Genomic DNA, 9,453 nt, shown 5'->3' with positions numbered 1-9,453 from the left:
TCGGAATCAGCACGGAGAGTTTCACGGGGCGTAGAGGACAGCTGTCGCAATACATATACACATCTATGTACCTCTACTAAGTTTTTACATGTGGAAGTATAGACTGGTCGTCAATATAATTTGTATGTATAGCGGTTTGCGCGGGTTGACATACAAATACATAGAGATCCCTCCGTATACGCAGCCAACATGACATGCACGCCTGGATGTGCAGTACGTAGAGCGTCGAGCATCTGGCCGGTAGGACGAGAGAGTCGTGAAATTCAGGCAGAAACTGTACCTGGTTTTTGAGGCGAAGAGAGTTGAGATTGTCGACGACCATACCCCGCGTGAACGAATACTCCGCCATCGCTTGCATGGCCGCCTCGACAGCCATCTTGGGGTCAGCTTTGCTTAGGCGGACGAGTGGCCCTACACACTGCGAGCGGCAACGAGGGAAAGACAACAACCCAGCAGTACATCTCTCAGTTGGTTTTAAATTGGCTCAACACAAGCAAATTACAGCCGACGGAAAGACGCGTGGCCTCAGAAGATGTAGAAACGCTCGTGGTTCCGTAAGTCAATATCTCGTTCCAGAGTTACGTTGTGGGCCTGGCTCTTCTTTCCAGTAGTTGTTTTATTAAAATGCAGCCAGAGTGTCTAATCAACGTACCTTTCTGTACAGGGCGTCGAGATACCCGGACAGTTTCAAGCCGCTGCTCGTGCTGCAACACTGAAGCTGATTAAGAAGAACAAGGAGAAGCTCTGTCAGCAATCGCTTGTGTTTCGTTTGTGTGCTGTTGCGTCCCAGCCAGGAGGGAAATTGGACACGACCTAGAAACCCTTGTGCCTTCTCGACCTGAACCATAAAACAGAGAAAAACGAGGAAACAGAAACCTGCTCCCTTTCCCCGCAAGCCGTGCCACGGACCGGCACGATGTCAAGCAAGTGAAAAAGAAATAAAGGGGTGAGACACCCGTTCTCTAATCAGGCAGGCAAGGCCAGCTACTTCTCGATACACGATTTCACCTCTATCGGTCCGTCATCGATAGCTCGCTTGGAGAAAAGAGTCGCGTGGTGTTCGGGCGTTTGTCAACGCACGCATGTACAGTTATAGGCCGACTTCCCCATGAGGTGCTCTAACCTTTTTCCGCTTTACCTCTACTTACTTTGGCAGGAAGCGAAACACAACAAAGGAAGCCGATATCTGGAAGCATTCCCCACTGCTGATTCTGTAAAGCGAAACACATATAGGGACACCCTCGACTCATGAATACCATTCTGGGAGACGCAGAGATTTTCCCCTTCTCCCCGTCGGACACCAAACACCCACAGGCGGTACAACGGGAGAGTAATGTTGTGGGCATAGCGTATGTACGCGCATCTACAGGCAAGTAGAAGATGACATGAGAACGCGTTCACGTACTCTTTCGCCTCATCGAAACACCAAAACAGGAGCGAAAGAAGCAAGTACAGCACCGAACATTCCCTATGTCTCTCCTCTGCGAAGTGACACCCACCGTCCGCAGCACGCTGTTCATAATATCTGCCTCGACCAGGTCACAGGCAGCTGAAGCGACAAGATTGACGGCGAAAACATCATTTGGATGTGTTGCTCCCCCGGGGCGTGGGTTCGACGAAGACGGGAAAGCCTTCTTCGCCATGGCAAATGAGTGAGGACTGGAGGACTTTTCCGGCGAACGTGAACTGTTTCTTTGCAGTCCTTGGCGGAACGCTTCTAAGTAATTCTCCTAAAAAACAAAACATGGGTACACACATTGGGCGTCGCACCAGTCGAAACTATCGCCACCTCTTTTCACCGCTTACACTTACGCGTGCTCTCACATACCCACCTACAAACGTACAAACGGATATACATGCACGGCACGGAGATACGAAGACGCGCTCGTGTAGATGTTTGGAAGTGGCATTGTATATTCTTACTACCCGCGAGGGCGCGACAGAGCCACATGTCATAGACGGATGCATCAGCATGTGTAACGATTTATAGCAATTAAAACAGAACCCTCGCTGACTGAGAGCGACACGTGAGATCGAATGCAAACCATGGCGATGGCAGGAGAGGGTCATACACCATAGGCAGGGTAAATATCGAAAGGCCATCGCACGGCCGGACATGTTGTGGTCCGGCATGGTGCGAGCCATAGTAGACTTGTAAGCATTCATGCTAAAGCGATAACTATAAACCAAGTGCATGCAACGATTTACTGGCATCTCTCGCTTTTCCCAGACACCTAGAGACACAAAATGACCGGCTGATGCTCGTACGGTTCGTAGGATACGGTACACCCAGTGACGCCCACTCGCGAGCTCAGCAGGCCTTCCATTCTGTCTTTGAAGCAACGAAACCTGAACTAACCTGTATTAGGAGAGGAATCAAATCGTAGTCGCTGAAAAACTTGTCGAGTTTCTGCCTACGAGAGAGCTTCGAAGCTTGGTGAGCATCCAGAAGTTGCTTGCAACATTCGAAAGGACCGTGCATAACCTGCCACGCACAACATAACCCAGTACACCAACGGCAAAGGAGTAAGAGGAAGCCTGTCGGTCACCTGTGCTCTTGCAAGACCCGTACATACCTCCGTACAACCCGCAGCGCACACGTCATTACAGGGATACCCACGATGCAGCCTCAGCGCGACAACGGTGTCACCTCGGAAGCGTGTGGGGTCCAACGTCTAAAGCACCATGGCTATTTGGAGAACAAGATCGAACGATACACAACTAAATTGGAGAGGCAAATGCGGCATTGGAAGTGAGTTCGTCTACGCGTGTGCATCTAAGTTTCAAACTCAGCACACCTTTGTATCCGAAGACTGTAGCAATCGAAGATTGAACGCACCTGGTCGTCTTTGAGTCCGGTACTGAAGTCTGTATTTTCCTCTCGACTTTTCCCACTACCGTCCTTCTGGCTCTCCCGAGTCTCGTACGCAAGCATTTGAAGGGAGTTCAGAATTTGGCGAAGATCACCTCCTGAGGACACGCGCGTGCGTCAACAAACGAGACAAGAGATCGTGTCGGGGGGGAAAACGCGAGAAGGGAGCAAACGCTCACCAGCCTGTCCTTAGAAAGCCACAGTCGAGAAAACCGAAACAGACATGGCGTCGGCAGGAAACCATGGAGCACAACAGCCACAGGCACACATGTGTTCTGGCTCTCTCCATGTTCACTGTCTCCTCCCTGGACATAGGGATATCCAGAGAGAAGCCTCCTCTCTATGTGTGCATTGGTCTCTTCTTTGTATCGCGCACCTGCAGATTCACAAAGATAGCCAATCGCCTGTGGCTCCAGGGCAAGGTCCTCAGCAGTGGCGATGTCCTCCACTCGCGACCTCAGTGCAGCCATGTGGGGCGGGTGGAAGCGCAAATCCAGGCACTTTGACGCGATTGTTCGCACCTGAACAAATGAATGAGGAGTCCATGCGGCCGCAGATATCGAGAAAGAGGCATCTACATGCCCGTCTGTATCTCCGCGTGCATGCATGTGCTTCCAAATACCTGCCGGGGTGCATGCTGGTATCTAGGTGACCGCGGGAGCGTTTCGATTACCTTGGGGTGCATGCGATCATTACAGATGCAGATGATCGGACATTTGCTCGTCTCGATGAGCTTTACAATCGCCTGCGCGCCGCCACGATCTCCGCCGCTGAGGCCATCGACCTCGTCCATCAGAACGCACGCGCCCATGGGCCGTTTCGAGTTTCTTCCTGGGAAAAGGAAAGCGAAGGCCGCTGTTTGGATTTCTTCTACGCACGCGTAAGCACACGTGTTCACGCGTCAACTGTACACATTGCGCGCGGGGGGCCAGAGAAGATGTGCAGAGATATGAAAGGCGTACTGCGTGTGTACGACTACTTAGTCTGTGTATTAGATAGGGCACAGCCCACACATAAGGATCAGCAGATGTGTGCGGGACTGCCTGTGCACATTTCTATATAGTTAAGCTGGGAGAACGATTGTGACGCGTGGACGACAATGGCGAGACGTTAGATGGGATGGCGCATAAACAGCTCGGCTTTCTGCATCAGGCCCCGCCCGGCAACAGAAGCCACAGAAGCAGGAACGTGAACTCAAAGACAGGTGAGCGCCAGCATGCCACAGTGGCCTCTCTCATCTCTCGAACTGGGAACGCAGCCACGATCTTGTCTCGACAAAAAATAGTACAAGTTGCGTCAAGGCTGTTGAGCGCGCCACAGGAGACCCAGGAAGAGAGGGACCACGAAGCGAGAATCCCAGATGGCAAAAGACGAAACTGCACGACTGGAGAGACTCTATGCCAGACCGCGGCTGTGCAGAACACCGAGTCTGGCAGAACCGTTGGCATAGACACGCAGTAGGACACAACGGGCACACAGGTGGAACTTCACAGAGACAGGGACGAAGCGGAATCCTACCTGGTGTTCCATGCGACGCCTCGTTCTTCTGGTCCAAGAAGGAGTGGAGGGTGAGACCGCCCGACGTCATATTCCCAATATCTGTACAGAAAAACAATTCAACTAGAGCTTCAAAAAACGAAGGTAGAGAAAACACATGAGTGAGTCTGCCTCAGACAGAACACAGGGAAGGCCACCGACTCTCTCTCGGCAGCCGTCGATACATGGAGATAGCAAACACGGCTAAGCATGCATGCACTGTCCAGATATATGTTTTCCGCAGCTGTACAGATTCGCTAGACGGCACGCTTACCCTTTCCCGGCTTTTCGTCACCTGGGACTCTGTGCCTTGGCACCTGTGAAGACGGTCCGTACATATTTCTATGTAAACCGCTGTGCGCTATGCGTATAGTAACCGCATTCATCACGCCAACAGGCAATACACTTCGCATGCATGCACGTGGAGCCACACCGCTATCCTCCTCGCGCTACCCACAGACACCGAACCGGGGGTAAGCTCGTTAAGTGGGGATACATACTTATATATATATATATATATATATGTGAAAAGAGATAATATAAAGCTATGCGTGTATGCATGCGTCTGCGCCTACCCTCGATATGCGCTTTGTTGCGCGCATCAGAAGCATTGTATTCCAGTACATCATAGCCTGCTGCCTCCGCCGCTAGGCGAGCAGCCGTGGTCTTCCCAATGCCTGGCGGGCCGCTGAGCAGAGCCGCCCGCGCGTTCAGGTTGATAGTCGGCTGAGCGGAGGTAAAGAGGGGACCCGAAGCAAAAGACAGAAGAGAGCGATGAACACGTAGCAAGGAAAAGTCTCCGAATACGAAGCGACGGAGGCGAGCACAGAGCAAGACGAGGAGAGACGGAAGCAAAACGGAAAGGGATGCAATGAGGGAAAATACGAAACGAAACCCGCGCAGACGATGGGGGGTCAGGCAGACGATAAGGGGGGGAACGAAACACAGAGGATGGCGCGGAAGGCAAGCGGAGTAGAACGGCGATGCTCAGCAAGAGGAAGAATAACAAAATAAGAAGAGGAAGAAATCGTTTAAGAAAGGAGAGGAGAGCGAATGCGTGCGCCGTTTCCGTTCACATGTGCAGGTATCTAGATCTTTTTCTGGGAAAGCGACTGCTCACCGCGAACCCGTACGGGGAGAAGGAAGGAGCGAAGCTTCGGGGCGGAGGCTTCTTCTTCTTTCCTGTTGCAGTGGAGAGCAGAATCGAACGCATAAAACATCGGAGAGGCAAAAACGATGAAGACAAAGAGTACGTATACATCCGTACAGCAATCGATTTGCGAAAGACTGTGAAGGGATACCGATATTTTTTGCTGCGTTTATTCTATTGTAAACCACGTTACAATATACACCTATTAAATAGAGACGGCAGAGAGGTTTAATGCATTTAACCTGCAATTGGACAGACTTTTGCGAGGGTGTCTTGTCGTCGACGGAATCTAAAAAATGAAGAGGTGCCAGTAGGGCGGGTTCCGGATTGGTTCCTCATTGCCGAGCTCACCATGAAGACAAACATCGGCCCAGTCAGCTAGCCACGCCTGCAACGTTCGTAGATGTTCGCGATTGCCCACAAAATCATCTGCACGTTTCGGCCGGTACTTTTCTGCCCAGAGAACATTTTGGCTGGTTTCGTCACTTTGTTGCCCAGCCTTGCCATCAGCCTTCTGATCACACTTGACGGCTTTTTCAGACTCGATTCTGCTTGCTTCTTCCGGGGATTTTCGAGCCTCCATTTTTGGTTTCTTCTGTGTGCTCTCTGGCAGCATTGCGAGGAATTCCTGCTCGTGCAGAATCTTTAGAGAAGCTTTCTGCTTTGCCGACCCGTCTTGCATCAGTTGTAGCGCCTTGCGATATTTGGAGCCCGTTGTCACGTCTCTGCCGTCTTCCAACAGGCTACCTGCCACCAGATAGTCGGTTTTCCCCGAGACCTGGGGACAACCAGCAAACATACGCGTGGTGCGCAAAACGAGAAGGAAAATGCGGTTCCCTGGATTTGCAAGACAATATGAGGATGCACGTGTACATACCCGCCGCTCTATGCATGGCGTCAAACATGTAAACATATATATATATATATATATATATAATGCACTCTAGTAATCTCCTGGCGTTATCAAGCACAGAATCAAGAAGCTGCGTATGTGTGGATTCCTTCTTGTGACCCCTTCTCGGAGAAACCGGTAGGCGGTAGAGACGGAGAGAACAGCCGCACGCAAGCACCGACAGGACGATGAGAGGTTCGCAGTCACGGAACCCCTCATCGACGCTGTCTCTCACATCGAACAAAACAACAGATAGTGCTCATGGAACCTCTATGCTGGGCATGTAGAGAAAAGTGTATACACGCTGTCTTGCTGTAGAACAGATGCCCCGTTTGAGTCCTCTCTTACCGCCGACGTGCAACGCCCTCCGTTTCCTACGACCGCAGCGACAGCCTCGTCTCGGCCCATCGAATCGAGGACTCCCGTGAAGACGAAGGTTTTTCCTGCGAAGCTGGATTTCGATCCCGCGAGAGGAGCTGTCCGGTCTTCGTTTTCCTGTTTCGTCGACGGCACAGAATCTTCGATTTTCCGTTTTTTTCTGTGGGCCGATGGAGAGAAGGGACTCGTCTGTTCGGTCTTCTCCTCTGACTTCGAGGGGTACATGCGCTTTCCCGTAGAAGGCGGTTGCATAGTGGCAGTGACGTCCTGTTTCCGCTCTTCCACTTTTCGGTTTTTCGCTGGCGAAGACGGCGACGATACTGTTGGACTCTTGGCTACCGCCTTGGCCTGCTTGCGCACGTCTTTCTGTGCTTTTGTCCGGCCGCCGGGTCTCATGCTCTTGCTGCCATCCTCTTCTTCGCTCTCGCCGTCCTCGTCTTCCTCCTCGTCTTCAGTGTCGTCCTCCTCACTGCTTTGGACATATTCGTCATCGTCTTGGTTCGTTGGCTTCCCCGGTCCCGCGGGCTTTTCGTCTTCACTGTCTGAGATCATTGTGGAACTTTCTCTCGCTTCCCTCTTCTTCTTTTGTCGAACCTGCTCGGGCTCCATGGACTTGACCAGCTTGGCCCATTGACTTGCGCTGTGCGCGACAGGGCGTTTCGCTCCTGCGTCAGTCGTGACGCCCACGGCTTCTGCCTCGGTTCTTTCTTTCGCTCTCTCCTCTCCTTCTTCGCTTGCTTCTTCGCCGTGCATGAGATCGACCTGGTGCCTCGCCTTTTGAGGCGGGCGCGTGAGGGCCTTCTCGACCGCCTTCTCGACTGACGAGGAGAAGAAATCGTCGACGTCAACGACCTCTCGCGCCCTCTCCTTCTGCCTGCCTTCCTTTCTTTTGCGCCTGTTCTCTTCCGCGCGCTTTTCTGGTTCTCCCTCGGATCTCCTTTTCGCCTCCGTTGGAGGCCATACTACCTTTGCTGGAGAGCTGCCTGGAGGGGCGGCAGCAGTGCACGGAGAACCCGACGAACGAGAAGCGAAATTCTCCTCTTCATCGGAAGATGCGATCCGGCGCAAGCGGCCGCTCTTCCCGCGACCGTGACCCGCAGAGCTGGAGGCCGAAACACAGACCCAGGCAAAGACGACGACGAAGGGCAAAGAGCCGATTCATACAAGCCGGACGGGTTAGATACAAATGGCAAGCGAACCAACGTAAAGAGACATAGACATATTCATAGATACACAGCTATACAGATAGATAGATATAGGTACAAAGAAATACGTAGGTCTACACGCACAAACAGGCGCTAGCGTGCACAGAGGTGAACACACCGACGGTACAAATCGGTGTCCTTGTGGAGAGGTTTCGGCGGCAACATGAGCAACGGAATCGTCACACGTACCTTGCTTTGGAGATTCGGGTTGGCGATTCACCATCTGAGCTGAGCTGGATCGACTGCTTCGTGATTTCTCCAGCCACCCTTCCGCTGCCTGCTTTCGTGTCGCCTTTCTCTTCTCGTCCGCCCCACTCCGCGGGGTTTTCCTCTTTTTGTTCCTTCTTGCCTCCTCCGAGGCGAGCGCCGCCCTGCGCGAGCGCGGAATCTGCCGCGGCCGAAGCGCTCTTTCGCTTTTCGGTCTTTGCAGAAGACGAAGGAAGAGGTGCCTTCGGCTTGAAGAAAGCACGGATGTCGCCTCGCTTCTTGTCCATCTCCTAGCATACGCAAGCAAGTCGAATCCGCAAAAGGCGAGACAGAGGTGAAAGAAACGGGGCACAACGCGTCCACCAAGACGCACGCTCGCGCACGTCCGTCAAGCAGACGAAAATCCCCACGAGTCCTCTCCAGCTCCTGCCACATCCGTGCGGCCACAACACAACAGGCAAGCAACGCCGACGTCGACAACACATGAAGCCACGAGACGCTTCCTCGTCCTCTGTCTCTATCCGCGAAAACCGAAACATATATATTCGTATATATAGATATATAAATATATATATATATAGAGAGAGAGAGGTAAGCTTGCGCTGGCTAGCGAAATGTGGCTGTAAGTCTCTCTCGGGCGCCGGGTGGCAACTGCGCCCACGACGTAGCGCGAGGCGGGAGACGAACTGGAAAAAGGATGACGGAGAAATGTGGGGAACACGCGTGCGAGAGGAAAGAACGATGCGAAAGAAAAACAGAGCAGAAGGAAAGGAAAGGCAGGAAGAGGTGACGAGCGGCCCCAGGATGCCAAGGCGGACCACGAAGCTAGAGGCAGAGTGGAAAAACAGAACGCGAGCATATAATCTACTTACGAGTTCTTGGAGCGTCGAAAACGGCGAAAGGAGCGGCGCAACTGGAGAGGACGGGAGAAATTGAAAATGAATGGAGAAGGCTTGTGAAAAGACGCTTCGCTGGAGAACTGTGGATAGACACAGACGTTGCCAAGATGTGGAGCCAGGAGTCTCGGGTTAGCCAAGGAAAACAGGGTAGTTCCGAGACAAAACTTCAAGGGGAGGAGAATCGCGACGCAGACATATTCGTAGATCCACGTCCAGACATGTTTATATCTTTATACGCATCTCTAGCTCCGCAGTATAGCATACGCCGTCACACATAACAGTGGAAAAGGACACACTCTGGTGTAGGTACACAT

At 52.4% G+C, this 9,453-nt stretch overlaps 1 protein-coding gene across 1 annotated transcript in view; it reads right to left on the bottom strand.

Moving 5' to 3' along the window:
• The window catches only part of NCLIV_049750 (putative replication factor c subunit), a gene marked incomplete at both ends in the record, with an annotated part of 10,386 nt that extends 1,859 nt beyond the window's left edge, over positions 1 to 8,527 (bottom strand). Inside the window, 13 exons of the mRNA XM_003884527.1 lie at positions 281 to 418; positions 653 to 838; positions 1,149 to 1,211; positions 2,360 to 2,485; positions 2,840 to 2,970; positions 3,249 to 3,393; positions 3,546 to 3,742; positions 4,391 to 4,471; positions 4,984 to 5,134; positions 5,529 to 5,590; positions 5,910 to 6,336; positions 6,799 to 7,930; positions 8,223 to 8,527. Of these exons, the coding sequence (XP_003884576.1) occupies positions 281 to 418; positions 653 to 838; positions 1,149 to 1,211; positions 2,360 to 2,485; positions 2,840 to 2,970; positions 3,249 to 3,393; positions 3,546 to 3,742; positions 4,391 to 4,471; positions 4,984 to 5,134; positions 5,529 to 5,590; positions 5,910 to 6,336; positions 6,799 to 7,930; positions 8,223 to 8,527 (3,144 nt within the window). The remainder of the gene's footprint in view (positions 1 to 280; positions 419 to 652; positions 839 to 1,148; positions 1,212 to 2,359; positions 2,486 to 2,839; positions 2,971 to 3,248; positions 3,394 to 3,545; positions 3,743 to 4,390; positions 4,472 to 4,983; positions 5,135 to 5,528; positions 5,591 to 5,909; positions 6,337 to 6,798; positions 7,931 to 8,222) is intronic.
• Positions 8,528 to 9,453: the final 926 nt, after the last annotated feature.

This window comes from Neospora caninum, chromosome X (assembly GCF_000208865.1).
Source record: "Neospora caninum Liverpool complete genome, chromosome X".
NCBI lineage: Eukaryota > Apicomplexa > Conoidasida > Eucoccidiorida > Sarcocystidae > Neospora > Neospora caninum.
This window is presented reverse-complemented; position numbering and strand designations above follow the sequence as displayed.